General features: G+C 39.2%; 1 protein-coding gene and 1 non-coding gene across 2 annotated transcripts; one reads left to right on the plus strand and one right to left on the minus strand.

The window, feature by feature from the left end:
• Positions 1-846: 846 nt before the first annotated feature.
• On the plus strand, positions 847-1470 carry LOC123308666. Its single transcript, XM_044891432.1, has 2 exons — positions 847-1054; positions 1116-1470. The coding sequence occupies exons 1-2, from the start codon at positions 865-867 to the stop codon at positions 1424-1426; spliced, it is 501 nt and encodes a 166-aa protein (XP_044747367.1). The 5' UTR covers positions 847-864; the 3' UTR covers positions 1427-1470.
• Positions 1471-4065: 2595 nt separating this feature from the next.
• LOC123308831 lies at positions 4066-4231 on the minus strand. The gene has a single exon (XR_006537177.1). It is a non-coding gene; the product is annotated as a U1 spliceosomal RNA (small nuclear RNA).
• Positions 4232-16238: the final 12007 nt, after the last annotated feature.

Here is a 16238-nt window from a genome sequence, read left to right on the forward strand (position 1 = left end):
AGTTAGTACTGGATACCTAATGTGTACATAGATGCTGATATGTATTTTTACTATCGTTCTACTAATAAATTCCTATATATACCTACCTTCTATATATTAAAGAGTATTTGGTCATTGAACATGTTCACCTACATTTTGATTGAATCCAAGTATCTTCGAATGTTTCAAATCTATTGCTAACAATTTCAATACTTCAACAACAATATATGGTTTTGGAGCAGAGCATAACCATGTTCCGGATCTTGTTATGCTACAAGATTAAATAAATTAAAGCAAATTTTGGCATTCCGGAGTAGGAGTGGAAGTCTTACTCTGCTGCAAATATATATGGAGGAGGAGGTGAGGCATAATGAGGCTTCATTGAGACTACCCAATGGGTTCAGCTCAGTGAAAGCTATGATGCAACGGTAACGAAGAAAGTTTCAACCGCCTATCCCAGCATCGTTGGAAGATGCAGCTATACATTTAGAAAATCCACCGTAAGTCAATATTCTTTACACATTTTTTTATTCACTTGATCTGCTTTCTAAAAAAAAAGTGCATATTTCATTCTCGATTATTTTTTAGTTATCGCAAGTACTCTGTTGAATTGGGGCCTCAACAGAGAACATTCTTTGCTGGGTTTAGAGATGGGTGCCTCTTCTACGTTTCCAGTGGCATCTTGAATGAGGCAACTGATCGGGATAATTTACACCTGCACATGGACGGCACTTTCAAAATCGTCCCTAGAGCAGGTGGAGCACATCATCTATTCATAGTGCACTGGATGATGGATCACACAGTGAGTATAATCCCTCTATTCTTGTTACGTTTGGCATTTCTTATTTTTTTTCCTTGGAGGCATATCCAGTGGTGTTTTGCCTCATGCCCAACCGGACCAGGCAGACCTACATAGGGGTACTGCAGTTCAATAGGCAACTATTTGGTACCTCCGTTGTCTCCTCTGTCCTATGTGACTACGAGATGGCCCTGAGACAAGCAGGTTTGGAAGTTTTTAGTGGAATTTCATTGCGTGGATGCTGGTTTCACTTCGCCAAAAATGTTTTCATGAAAGGTAATTAAATGTCAAATTTGTATGAAACAATATGGGCTTTTTTTTTATAATTATTTTTCAGCACGCCAAATGCATATTGCTGACGCAGTTGCCGTCAGAATGGTCATGTCCCTCCCACTCTTGCCCTCAGAAAGAATTTCTGAAGGAATAGACCTCGTTTGTGAGATAATTAATAATGATGGGTTATCAAGGTACATGCATAGACAGTGGCGGAACACAAACATCTCTGTGTTTGGTTTTAGTAATAGAACTAACAACGCCATTGAGCTGCACGGACAATTATTAAAAATAATTGGTCGCGCACACCCGAATTCTGGGTGTTCGTCCAATTCCTCCAGAAATTCGAGCATTACAAGTGCTCTGATTTACTGAGGGTACTAAGTGGTCACCAGCTGAGAAGACGACAGAGGCGCCGTTATTTGGAGCTCAATGAACGTAAAAAGTAAATTGAAGTGTAACATGTGATCAGTACAGTTACCTACTTGATAGAAATTATCCAACCAATTTAAATTAATGCTAAACACAACTCAAATTACTTTTCAGATGATGCTCAGCATCGTTTTGGGCAGGACGGCAATTTGCGTCAGTTTCTGAGTGTAACCACCCACACAGTCATTGGCATGAATCGATTGTTTGACCCAAATCTGCCAAGTGTGTCAAGATGGAGGTCAACAAAAAAAAAGTTCATCTCAAAAAGACTTGAACTAGACTTTAATTTGCTTCATTTCAGTTGAGGAAGTTCCTGACTGTGAGGGAATGATCCAGAGCTCTGAGGTACCCAATATTCCAGCCATGGATGAAGCGAATGCAGCCCTAGTGCTACTGGTAGAAATGCTGGGTAATTATATATTCCTATCTATTAAGATAAAAATGTGGACTTTGCTAAATATTGATTCGATTGTAACTATGTTGAGGAGTAGGTAAATTATGACTTCTATCTATCTAAAAACATATATCGGCATCTCATATAAATAGCAGAAATGTAATATACCTAAAGTTCTACAACATTACTATTTTTCAATATAAAATATTAACATAAAAAATCATTACAGAATTTGATTCATGAAACATATTCTCACAAGCATCATAAAAGTTAATTCAGATATTCATTTATATATTCTAGTTGAATCTATAAATACTTTACTTTGGTTTTTCAAAGTGAGAAAACCTTTGTTGATGTCGAAAATAATGCGTACTAATGATTTTTCTTAATAAGAACACAGTGACCAAAATAAGCTTCAAGCTCATCCGTTTGCAAGTGAAGTATAAAATTTTGTATGAAATGAGTATATTTTTGGCAATCTTATGTTGAGATCAATTTCACCAAAAACTATATAACATTTTAATCATATGTGGATCGTTCAGCATATCACGATTTTTCGTAGTGCTTCTATATTCTGATTATTTCTTGAAATAATATTATGATGAATGGTCATTTTCATTTGTTAAGTTACAGATTTGAAGTACTATCATGTGTTTTCGTCAAGTTGTTCAAAAATGTTGAAAACATCACAAACAATCCTTTCAAATTAATCAGTTATATATAAAATTTTATTACAAATTTATTATTTCTTTCAGATATGACTTGGTGTGTTTTTCTATGAACTTTGACATATTTTATTGATTGGAAATTTTGTCTTACAGGTAGGTGTTACTCAGAGCGTGCAACACAAGCAGTTGTTCCATGTGGACACATTGTATATTGCAATGGCTATCTTGCAACGGCCAGAGAAGTAGGAGATATTTCTCGATGTCCCCAATGTCGAGGTGATGTGCAGCAATTTCTGCCACTTTTCGCACCGTGAATTCCTCAATTAATCCTTTGCACTGCAAGATAAGACATTTTTTGGAAGTGAATTGAAAAGTTTCAAATGCCCCAATGAAGATTTGAGTCTAAACCTGAAACCATCTTACCAGAGTTCCATCCTCTCCAAGATAAGACATTCTTCGGAAGTGAACAACCAGTTCCATTTTTTCCTTATTTTTTGTGTCTATAGGAAATTGATAAAATCTCATGAACAATTCAACACCTACTTATATAGGCATATGCACTATCATTCTAACATAACCAAGATTAATATCTAAAAAAACACTGTTATCCTGCTTTCCAAGGCTTAGAGCCTTGTACCAAAGTTTGAAGTCATTTCAGTACTGCAAATACATACTACGAAGATGTGTAACAATTGAGAATTCGCATTGACTGATAAATATTCATTCTTACATTTCAGATTGTATTTGCGAGTGATATTAAAATATTTTTTTGCCTTTTTTTATGAATCCTACTACCATTTGTAATCTTGTAATCCACATAATTTATTCAATTCAAGAAAATTCAGCATTTTCTTGAGGCATTGGATGTGATAAGTATCGGGAACTTGAGATTGCCGACTCTCACTGACCACTTCAAGAACTGATACGTATTCTACTCGTCAATAATATGTATTGGTTTAAATCACATTTGATCATCATTTAAAATTTTTATTTTGTTATTCGAGAATGCAACAGATTTTTGAGTATTTCGATCATCTAACATTACCTAAAAAATATATAACTGAATAGAATGTAAATTGTAAAATTCATTTGATTTCTGAGAATTCCCCTAAGTGGACTTGATAGATTTTTACTGTTGACTATTGTGTACTTGATGTAAATTATGAAGGTTATAGATTGCTCGGAAAGATGGTTTTGGAGTTGAAGTTAAAGGTCTTAGAAAAGTTGAGCTACACCTTCATGGACGGGTGATAAAATGTCATTTCACCAAAAAAATGGGATTTAGTGGGTTTTGGTTGTTTGCCCACGACAATGTTCAACATCAAGCAATGAGTAAAGCAAACTGTTGGGTTTTTTACAGAGGTTTTTTTCGTGAGCTCTTTTACCATACGCCAGATTGTATGGCATTCCGTCACATTAAACTCTACTAAAACTACTCATGTAGAGATCTACTTGGATCCAATCTTGAACAGTTGTGAGAGCGAACCAAATCAAAGTTACAGTTAAGTTGATTGATTTATCCGGGACAGCGCGTACGCAGTCCCGACTACCAAAAATTACGCGCCCGAGTTATCCGCATTAGGGATAATCGCAGAGGTCAGCCCGATCGTAGTGCAATGAAAGGGCCTCACTCCGGGGGAACCGCCTTATTGATCACATACATACATACATACACAAAATCTTTATTAACATATTTACAGAAAAAATTATTTACAATGCAGTTCTCTATTATAATATACAATGTATAGTTCCTACAAATAAATGTTCACCTATTTTTCTGAGAATTGTGGCTGGTAGCCTTGTAAAAAGATATTACACAGGATTGCTTTCTAGTTAGTCATATTTTTAAATCATTTGAATTGAAGTTGGCAGGAAAATAAAAAAAAAAAAAACCTGCTTTAGTGAATCAATAGTTAGAATTGCCATGAGGCAATCCTTTCCTAATACATTTCATGCTATGGCATGAAATCTGTTAGGAAGTTTTTGTATGCGAAAAACTCTTATATGTTCGATTGGGTTAATAAGGATATCCTTATTCAGTATCTGAAGGAATTCAGATAGTTTGATTCATCTTAGGACATTTAAGATCGATCCTGATTGTAAGGTACAAATACCTCATTGTATATGACAAGATGCTCATAAGGGAGCACATGCTTGTCGTTTGGGTTCTTATTATTATACCGTGTTGAGGTGATTTTATTGACAGGATCGCTTACATAACGAGATTTTTCATAGAACTTCGAAGATATATTATTGATATGATCTTTAACCATTTCGATTTCTGATGAGTCATGCAGCTCAGAGATTCTTGTGAGAATATTTTTATTCAAAATTTGTCTGAGTATTTTGTTTTGAAATGTTTGTAGCGGGCTCATGGGTCGAGGTTTCAAGTGGCACCACGCTGGTGCGGCGTATGTTATTAATGGTCGGATAAGGGTTGTATATATAAGTTTTTTGTTTTGAAAATTTAAATTACTGTTTTTACGCAACAGGGGATGAAGGATTTTTTTTGCGGCATATGCTTTTCCCATTCTTTTTTCTATATGTTTTTTGAAATTCAGCCTAGAGTCTAGCTCCATTCCCAGGTATTTTACTGAGTGCTTTTGGATGACTGGTTCGTTGTTTATTTTGAGTGGGAATGGTATTTTCGTGTCATTTATTTTTCGGCTGAATATTATCATTTCCGTTTTTTTTTCATTTACATGAATTTTCCAGGTTTTGTAATAATTCATGAGGATGTTCACGTAATATTGGAGTAGTTTAGTTGCTACAGTGGCGCTAAAAGAATGAGCATATATCGCAGTATCGTCCGCAAATAAGGCTTTTTTTGTGTTGGGAAAGTTAGGAATATCATGAATATAAATATTGAAAAGTTTAGGTCCGAGTACCGATCCTTGTGGTACGCCCGCTTTAATTGTTTTTTGTTCAGAGAAGGAGCTATTAAGTTTTACCATGAATTTTCTGTTTGTAAGGTATGAACTGATTAATTTTATTATAAAAGATGGTAGTTTCAATTTAATCATTTTATAAAGCAAGCCTTGTATCCAAACTCTGTCGAATGCTTTTTCAATGTCGAGCAGTAGCATTGCAGTTGTTTGATTTTTATTGAAAGCTTTGATTGTATCTGTTATTATTCTAGTAAGTTGGTGGGTAGAGCTGTGTTTCTCTTTGAATCCGAATTGAAATGGGTCATCAAATGATGATTTTTTCAAAGTTTGGGTTAGGATTCTTAATACAACCTTCTCTGTTAATTTGCTCACGGTCGACAACAAACTGATCGGTCTATAGTTGGTTGAAAGGTGTTTTTCCTTGCCGTTTTTAGCAATTGGTATGATTAGTGCTGTTTTCCAAGAATTAGGCCAATGGTTAAGTTGGATCATAGAGTTAATGATATATGTCAACTGCACGATGGATTTTTTTGATAAGTTCTTGATCAATTTGTTGTCGATTTCGTCTAGTCCCGGGGCTTTGTTGGGACGGAGTGTTCTGATCAGATTTTTTATTTCCGTGGGGTTAGTGAGGTATTTATTGGTTTCATTTCTATCAGATGTTAGACTCAGGAATTCAGAGACTGTTGACATGATTGTACGATCTGAATCACTGTCCGTCTGACCTATGTCATGAATTTTTTCAAAGGTGCTGGCCAGTAATTCAGCTTTTTGTTCGTCTGTAACATAGTCAGTTGAATTATGGGTAAGAGTAGGAATGTCATTAGGGGTTTTTCTCAGGAGCTTCGTCATTTTCCACAAGGAACCGTCTGCTGGTTTCAAGTTTTTCAAAGTATTCTCCCATTTTTGATTTTTAAAAATTTTTATTTCATTTTTGATTTTTGCATTAAGAATGTCGGAATTTATTTTATCTTGAGGATCACGAAAATTTTGCCAGTGCTTACGTATTCTGTTTCTAGATTTAATCAAATTTATTATTTCAGCAGGTAGTGATTCTGTATAGGGATGTATTGATTTGATTTTAGTCGTTCTGTTCCTTGCGTAAATGAGAGTTTCCGAGAATTTTGATAATTCCTGCTCTAAGACTTCAACTGAATCTATGTGGTTATTAATGACGATTTTATTGTTCAGAATTCTACGATATTCTTTCCAATCTGTGGTCGAATAATCGTAGATTTTCTTCGTCGTTTTGTCTCTGAAGTTTCCTCGTATGTTGAATATTACTACATTGTGGTTTGAGGGAAGTTCGGGTAAAGACTGAAGGTCACTAATGTTGGGGTAGGATTTAGCTAGCAAGAGATCTATTGTTGTAGGGGTGGTGTTATAGTAGGGAAAGTGAGTAGGACTAGACGACTGGTGAAGGGCACATTCGTCATTCTTTTCCAAAAATTTCAGGAGGGTTCGGCCGTTGGCATTGTTAGCATGACTATTAAAGCGGGCGTTGAAGTCCCCAGCAATTAGGGTGTTGTTAGTTGAGAGTAGGTTCTCTAGGCAACTTTCTCTGAATTTATTGGAAGGTTTATTATAGATCGACATAATTTTTGGACCGTTTGCAATTTCTATCCCGACGTTTTCTATGGAGCATTGCGTTTCAGGTAAAATTTTAAATGGCACTGCATGACTCACAAGAATTGCTACGCCCCCACCTTTGTTATATAAGCGATCCTTTCTAACTACGTGGAAGCCCTCTATTTGAAAATTGTCGGAAGGTTTTAATTTTGTTTCGTTAATGAGAAATATTTGGATGGAATGTTTTTTCAGGAAATAGGAAATTTCAAGTTTTTTGTTTCGAATACCGTCAGCGTTCCAGGTAGCTAGATTAATTTTTGTTGGGTAGGGAATCATTATGACTCATCGATATAGTTGAAAAAAGCGTAGAATTTTTCCGCTTCGTTTTTGCAGGTTGCTAGTTGCTGATTGAAGGCTTTCAGTTTTTTGAAAAAAAGTCTGACATCGATATGTTGTTTTAGTGTGTCAAATTCTTTTTTAATATCGTTAAATATGCCTAAACCAACCTGTTGTTCGGGGATTTGGTGTTTTTGTTGAGTTTCCTCTGCCTCTCTTGTCTTCTTCCTCTCCTCCCAGTAGTTTTTTTCTGGAATCGGGGCAGCAGTATGCTTTTTAGGTGGCTCTTGGTTCCGCCGGTTATTATTTTTATTATTTTTTTTTTCTATGATCCGGATGTATTCCTGACATTCGGTACTATTCGCCGGATGGCTCCCTTCGCAATTTACGCATTTTGGCGCTTGCGTTTTATCTTTTTTGCAGTCCATAGTTAGATGCTCTCCGGCGCATTTCAGACAATTTGTTGATCCATAGCAGTTGGAGGTGGCGTGCCCCCATTTTTGACACCTCCTGCACTGGATCATTCTCCTTGAGGAATAGTGCCTTGACCAGGAAATTACAGTGAAGTATAATGTCTTCACGTCTTTCTGGAGGTTTCTCAATGTGACCTTGTTATCTGTTATTACCAGGTATGATGGATATCTTGTGCCCTTCATTTTGTAGATGTTTTTAACATTTATGTTCAGCTCAGCAATCTCCTGTTTGAGCTCGTCAATGTCTACATCAGAGCTCAATCCGTGCAAAACAAACGCATGTGTTTTTTCCGTTTTCTTCGTATAGGTATGAAACTTAACTCCCTCAAGGGTGAAGTATTTTTTCACTTTGTTGAAGTCTTCTTCTGATTCAACTAATACGGTCGATGTATCTTTAGTATATTTTATAAGGACTTTTGCGTCTTCCAGTACCCTTCGGATCACCTTCACTGTTCCAATGTGCGAATCAAAAACACCGTGGACCACAATTGGTGGTATTTTTGTTTTTTTAGTTGTCGTTATTGTTTGTTCCTGTTCTTCTCGCACTTCATGTAAGTTTTCAAATCTGTTTTTCAGTTTTATGGTTGTTGATTCAGTGTCCATGGGCGACGTTTTGTTAATGGTTCCTGGGTGGGTGTAGATTGGATTCTCTGTATCCATTAATCGTATTTTTTTCCGCTTGGTAACTTCACCTGGAGACTACGGTGTCCCCATTTTGGAGGTGTTGAAGGTCCCTTTTATGTCACTAGTCACTTTCTCACGGTCACGAAAAGTCACTTATTGATCACGGTAACCCCTACGCCAGGTAAGTATGCGATGTGCAGCTTTAGGAGCGTATATATGCCATCCGAAACAATTCTTTTGAGGTAAGTGTATTGAGTGGCACCCTCTATTGGGACAACTCACAAATATATATATAACATGCCCGGAAGTTTTCTTCGGATCAGCACTAGAACTCTGTAATATCTTCTAGAACAAACGAATGCGTTAGATGTCTTATCTCAAAATTCTATAATTGAACCGCAAGCATCTAGTGGTCGAGATACAGACTAGATGCTAGAGTAAACTGTTTCTGATAATCTTACGGCAATTTAAAAGAAGAAGTAACCACTTTTCCTTCACTTGTAATGAAAAATAGTTTTTGACGTCCTTCATCCTTAGCAGTTCCGTCCTTCTTCATAAGATATGATCATAGACTAACAGAAACTTGAAAGATACTGTCGACCCAATATTTCGATTCCGTAAAAAAAGTTTGGCGTTTGCAAAAACCAAAACTTTGGTATTCTCTATAATGAATTCCTGTTATAGGGAAACATTATTTTGTTGATGAAGCTAGATTAAAATGTGATCATTACAGAAACTGAATGAATAACAAAGCGTTCTGCTTTTGCGCTACACTTTTGTTAGAGAACTGGAAACATACTGTCGACCTAACATTTTGAGTCCTGCTAAACTGGGGTATGTCGAGTGAACAGGAAGAAATGTGGGGTTTGCAGGAACCAAAACTTCAGGGACGCTGGTAACTTGAGATGGTTTCGCCTGTGAATTAATTTTAGTGCTGGTTTACTAGGATGATTTCAAAACTAGGATACTCGGAAAGCAAGCATTTCAAAAATCTATTATTCGAATAAAACTCCTCGTATGCGTTAAAAGTTGGTTAGAAGTGATGAAGAACGAAGCCAATACCTACCATTACTGTGTAAAATTTGAAACTTTCACCGCAAAAGTTGTTGACATTAACTGAATGTTAACAAAATGGACCAATTAATTTGTTGAGCATTTTTACTCTTAAATGGCTTTTGATCATCACCATATTATGTATATTCTTTTTTCTGGCTGGCCAAAGAAAATAATTCCCTTTATGGGAATTACATTATTGCTGAATCTAAACCACAAGCAGAAAGGGAAGAAAAGTGACTCATGGAGGCCATCTAGGAGCTTCATAACTCATATCAGGTTCACTGCCGAAATTGAAGAAACTGTCAAGAGACATCGAGAAAGAACGACAGGTTTGAAAAAGCATTTACTGCCATTTATAAATATATACAAAGTCCCAATACCAATTTCTCAAATCCTCCATCTCCGAAAAAAAAAAAGATTCCTAATACCACATAATTCGATATCATTACAAACCTTTTTGTTTTAATCAAGAATTATATCGTCATATGACGATCCATCTCATCCCCGACTGAAGTATACAGAAATTACATGCTCACATTATATTATCCCAAATCGGACTATACAGGGACAATATGCCTTATTTGGAGAGAACGGCTGTTGTTCTTACAGAAAAAAACAATTTCGGCTCAAGTTATGAACAGAGAGATAGATGTAATGGAATATGTAACAACCGTTGAGGATTCGGAAAATTACATTGAAAATGAAATTGGAGAATAAGTATAGTTCAAAGCAAAAACCGCCTCAATGATAATTCAAACGAATATACTGCTTGCACTAGTTTCAAATATAGATTAAGGATGCAGGAGAAAGAAAGCATGGTTTCTAGAATAATAAATAAACAAGACATTTACTTCGGAAATAGAAATAAAAAGCTAGTTTCTGTTATCAGAAGATCACAAAGGAAAAACAAGAAACTGAAAAATTGAACTTCTTTAAGAACGATCTACCTGCTGCTCAAAAGAACATGGTTAGAGGCTGTTACAATTGAAGTCGCTGTAAAAAGAATGGAGTACACGTTATAACCTTGATTGGGCGTATTCCTGCATCCTCATGAAAATTGAAAGCTCCGAATGGTACAAACACATTAGGGAAAATAAAAAAAGGGCTCCAACAGAGCTTAATCCTTTTGATATCTGGGATAAGTGAATTTTCCTCTGGAGAGGAGCGTAAAAGCCGCAAGGCTAAAGTCATAATAATTTGTAATTTTTTCCATAAGTGTCCGCAGTGTTCAAGGTAGACGATAACTGTAAGTCGGTATGGCACATGTCGCTCCTATTGGCGATGTCGTCTCAGAGGATCGTGAAGTTCGCGGAAAGAGCGAAGATAATGTTAAAAAAAAATATGAACAGTGGAACATCCGAAAAGACTGGGAATAATGAAGAATCTGCGATAAAACAACCGGACAATGCTCTGGCTGGGAAGGTGATATCGCAAACCGCCTTCTTCGACATAATAGGTCAATTAGATATTATATTACGAACTGAGACAGCAGTTAAGTTCAGTACGTATACTTATTCGTTTGGAGCTTCGACCGTCCCGGGGCTCGTAATGTCCACCGTTGATAGCCTCCCTATGTCATTTGGGGTTCTAAGTGTTGGAGACCCAAAAGCTCCATGGATTTACACCAAATTTCCGCAGATGAACGATTTTTCGACTATTGAGGAGTATTTCGATGCGGGGTGGGCACTGCTCATTAACCGGTTGAACGCCGCTTGTTCGGTATTGAGGATTCCTCCAAGTACCGTCTGGACTGTACGCACGCCTAGCCCTGATCGGCTTGGTTACCCAACAGATTTAATTCTCAACACAAATTCAGAGTTTTACACCTACAACCAAAATTTGGTAGAGCGAATAGATATACGAGATTCAGGGAAAACGCGGGCTACTGCCACCGTCTGCGGGGACAGGTCCATTCTTGAAAGAACAGAGGCTCTAATTACATATTGCGACGTCAATATGGCTGCTCTGCGTAACGCATTGCAACAGCAGTCTAATATTGGTGCAGTTGGACAAGTTTCAGCTTATGTATGTATTACCTAACAACTCAGTTGCGACTAGGTTCCACCCAATCGCTTCAAATAATTTAGCATCAGTAATGTACGATAATCTACCATATTACGCGTGGATGAGCTATGACCTGGTCACCCCAGCTATCGCTGGTGAGCAGGAATCCAACCTACAGCAGGGAGGCGAGGAGCGACCCGGACCCGACCACCACCACGAGCCCGAAAACCTGGAAAGGGTTCCAACAGAGCTTAATCCTTTTGATATCTGAGATATCTGGGATAAGTGAATTTTCCTCTGGAGAGGAGTGTAAAAGCCGCAAGGCTAAAGTCATAATAATTTGTAATTTTTTCATAAGTGTCCGCAGTGTTCAAGGTAGACGATAACTGTAAGTCGGTATGGCACAGGTCGCTCCTATTGGCGTTGTCGTCTCAGAGGATCGTGAAGTTCGCGGAAAGAGCGAAGATAATGTTGAAAAAAAAAACATGAACAGTGGAACATCCGAAAAGACTGGGAATAATGAAGAATCTGCGATAAAACAACCGGACAATGCTCTGGCTGGGAAGGTGATATTGCAAACCGCCTTCTTCGACATAATAGGTCAATTAGATATTATATTACGAACTGAGACAGCAGTTAAGTTCAGTACGTATACTTATTCGTTTGGAGCTTCGACCGTCCCGGGGCTCGTAATGTCCACCGTTGATAGCCTCCCTATGTCATGTGGGGTTCTAAGTGTTGGAGACCCAAAAGCTCCATGGATTTACACCAAATTTCCGCAGATGAACGATTTTTCGACTATTGAGGAGTATTTCGATGCGGGGTGGGCACTGCTCATTAACCGGTTGAACGCCGCTTGTTCGGTATTGAGGATTCCTCCAAGTACCGTCTGGACTGTACGCACGCCTAGCCCTGATCGGCTTGGTTACCCAACAGATTTAATTCTCAACACAAATTCAGAGTTTTACACCTACAACCAAAATTTGGTAGAGCGAATAGATATACGAGATTCAGGGAAAACGCGGGCTACTGCCACCGTCTGCGGGGACAGGTCCATTCTTGAAAGAACAGAGGCTCTAATTACATATTGCGACGTCAATATGGCTGCTCTGCGTAACGCATTGCAACAGCAGTCTAATATTGGTGCAGTTGGACAAGTTTCAGCTTATGTATGTATTACCTAACAACTCAGTTGCGACTAGGTTCCACCCAATCGCTTCAAATAATTTAGCATCAGTAATGTACGATAATCTACCATATTACGCGTGGATGAGCTATGACCTGGTCACCCCAGCTATCGCTGGTGAGCAGGAATCCAACCTACAGCAGGGAGGCGAGGAGCGACCACCACCACGAGCCCGAAAACCTGGAAAGGGCTCCAACAGAGCTTAATCCTTTTGATATCTGAGATATCTGGGATAAGTGAATTTTCCTCTGGAGAGGAGTGTAAAAGCCGCAAGGCTAAAGTCATAATAATTTGTAATTTTTTCCATAAGTGTCCGCAGTGTTCAAGGTAGACGATAACTGTAAGTCGGTATGGCACAGGTCGCTCCTATTGGCGTTGTCGTCTCAGAGGATCGTGAAGTTCGCGGAAAGAGCGAAGATAATGTTGAAAAAAAAACATGAACTGTGGAACATCCGAAAAGACTGGGAATAATGAAGAATCTGCGATAAAACAACCGGACAATGCTCTGGCTGGGAAGGTGATATCGCAAACCGCCTTCTTCGACATAATAGGTCAATTAGATATTATATTACGAACTGAGACAGCAGTTAAGTTAAGTACGTATACTTATTCGTTTGGAGCTTCGACCGTCCCGGGGCTCGTAATGTCCACCGTTGATAGCCTCCCTATGTCATTTGGGGTTCTAAGTGTTGGAGACCCAAAAGCTCCATGGATTTACACTAAATTTCCGCAGATGAACGATTTTTCGACTATTGAGGAGTATTTCGATGCGGGGTGGGCACTGCTCATTAACCGTTTGAACGCCGCTTGTTCGGTATTGAGGATTCCTCCAAGTACCGTCTGGACTGTACGCACGCCTAGCCCTGATCGGCTTGGTTACCCAACAGATTTAATTCTCAACACAAATTCAGAGTTTTACACCTACATACAAAATTTGGTAGAGCGAATAGATATACGAGATTCAGGGAAAACGCGGGCTACTGCCACCGTCTGCGGGGACAGGTCCATTCTTGAAAGAACAGAGGCTCTAATTACATATTGCGACGTCAATATGGCTGCTCTGCGTAACGCATTGCAACAGCAGTTTAATATTGGTCCAGTTGGACAAGTTTCAGCTTATGTATTACCTAACAACTCAGTTGCGACTAGGTTCCACCCAATCGCTTCAAATAATTCAGCATCAGTAATGTACGATAATCTACCATATTACGCGTGGATGAGCTATGACCTGGTCACCCCAGCTATCGCTGGTGAGCAGGAATCCAACCTACAGCAGGGAGGCGAGGAGCGACCACCACCACGAGCCCGAAAACCTGGAAAGGGCTCCAACAGAGCTTAATCCTTTTGATATCTGAGATATCTGGGATAAGTGAATTTTCCTCTGGAGAGGAGCGTAAAAGCCGCAAGGCTAAAGTCATAATAATTTGTAATTTTTTCCATAAGTGTCCGCAGTGTTCAAGGTAGACGATAACTGTAAGTCGGTATGGCACAGGTCGCTCCTATTGGCGTTGTCGTCTCAGAGGATCGTGAAGTTCGCGGAAAGAGCGAAGATAATGTTGAAAAAAAAACATGAACAGTGGAACATCCGAAAAGACTGGGAATAATGAAGAATCTGCGATAAAACAACCGGACAATGCTCTGGCTGGGAAGGTGATATCGCAAACCGCCTTCTTCGACATAATAGGTCAATTAGATATTATATTACGAACTGAGACAGCAGTTAAGTTCAGTACGTATACTTATTCGTTTGGAGCTTCGACCGTCCCGGGGCTCGTAATGTCCACCGTTGATAGCCTCCCTATGTCATTTGGGGTTCTAAGTGTTGGAGACCCAAAAGCTCCATGGATTTACACTAAATTTCCGCAGATGAACGATTTTTCGACTATTGAGGAGTATTTCGATGCGGGGTGGGCACTGCTCATTAACCGTTTGAACGCCGCTTGTTCGGTATTGAGGATTCCTCCAAGTACCGTCTGGACTGTACGCACGCCTAGCCCTGATCGGCTTGGTTACCCAACAGATTTAATTCTCAACACAAATTCAGAGTTTTACACCTACATACAAAATTTGGTAGAGCGAATAGATATACGAGATTCAGGGAAAACGCGGGCTACTGCCACCGTCTGCGGGGACAGGTCCATTCTTGAAAGAACAGAGGCTCTAATTACATATTGCGACGTCAATATGGCTGCTCTGCGTAACGCATTGCAACAGCAGTTTAATATTGGTCCAGTTGGACAAGTTTCAGCTTATGTATTACCTAACAACTCAGTTGCGACTAGGTTCCACCCAATCGCTTCAAATAATTCAGCATCAGTAATGTACGATAATCTACCATATTACGCGTGGATGAGCTATGACCTGGTCACCCCAGCTATCGCTGGTGAGCAGGAATCCAACCTACAGCAGGGAGGCGAGGAGCGACCCGGACCCGACCACCACCACGAGCCCGAAAACCTGGAAAGGGCTCCAACAGAGCTTAATCCTTTTGATATCTGAGATATCTGGGATAAGTGAATTTTCCTCTGGAGAGGAGTGTAAAAGCCGCAAGGCTAAAGTCATAATAATTTGTAATTTTTTCCATAAGTGTCCGCAGTGTTCAAGGTAGACGATAACTGTAAGTCGGTATGGCACAGGTCGCTCCTATTGGCGTTGTCGTCTCAGAGGATCGTGAAGTTCGCGGAAAGAGCGAAGATAATGTTGAAAAAAAAACATGAACTGTGGAACATCCGAAAAGACTGGGAATAATGAAGAATCTGCGATAAAACAACCGGACAATGCTCTGGCTGGGAAGGTGATATCGCAAACCGCCTTCTTCGACATAATAGGTCAATTAGATATTATATTACGAACTGAGACAGCAGTTAAGTTAAGTACGTATACTTATTCGTTTGGAGCTTCGACCGTCCCGGGGCTCGTAATGTCCACCGTTGATAGCCTCCCTATGTCATTTGGGGTTCTAAGTGTTGGAGACCCAAAAGCTCCATGGATTTACACTAAATTTCCGCAGATGAACGATTTTTCGACTATTGAGGAGTATTTCGATGCGGGGTGGGCACTGCTCATTAACCGTTTGAACGCCGCTTGTTCGGTATTGAGGATTCCTCCAAGTACCGTCTGGACTGTACGCACGCCTAGCCCTGATCGGCTTGGTTACCCAACAGATTTAATTCTCAACACAAATTCAGAGTTTTACACCTACATACAAAATTTGGTAGAGCGAATAGATATACGAGATTCAGGGAAAACGCGGGCTACTGCCACCGTCTGCGGGGACAGGTCCATTCTTGAAAGAACAGAGGCTCTAATTACATATTGCGACGTCAATATGGCTGCTCTGCGTAACGCATTGCAACAGCAGTTTAATATTGGTCCAGTTGGACAAGTTTCAGCTTATGTATTACCTAACAACTCAGTTGCGACTAGGTTCCACCCAATCGCTTCAAATAATTCAGCATCAGTAATGTACGATAATCTACCATATTACGCGTGGATGAGCTATGACCTGGTCACCCCAGCTATCGCTGGTGAGCAGGAATCCAACCTACAGCAGGGAG

Source organism: Coccinella septempunctata, chromosome 2, assembly GCF_907165205.1.
Source record: "Coccinella septempunctata chromosome 2, icCocSept1.1, whole genome shotgun sequence".
Lineage (NCBI taxonomy): Eukaryota > Metazoa > Arthropoda > Insecta > Coleoptera > Coccinellidae > Coccinella > Coccinella septempunctata.

What these genes read in the sequence shown, in the direction of transcription:
- LOC123308666 (XM_044891432.1), top strand. Translation starts at nt 865, where the DNA reads ATGCCCAACCGGACCAGGCAGACCTACATAGGGGTACTGCAGTTCAAT. An exon ending in CAAAAATGTTTTCATGAAAG is followed by an intron (nt 1,055 to 1,115) that starts GTAATTAAATGT and finishes ATTATTTTTCAG; the next exon opens with CACGCCAAATGCATATTGCT.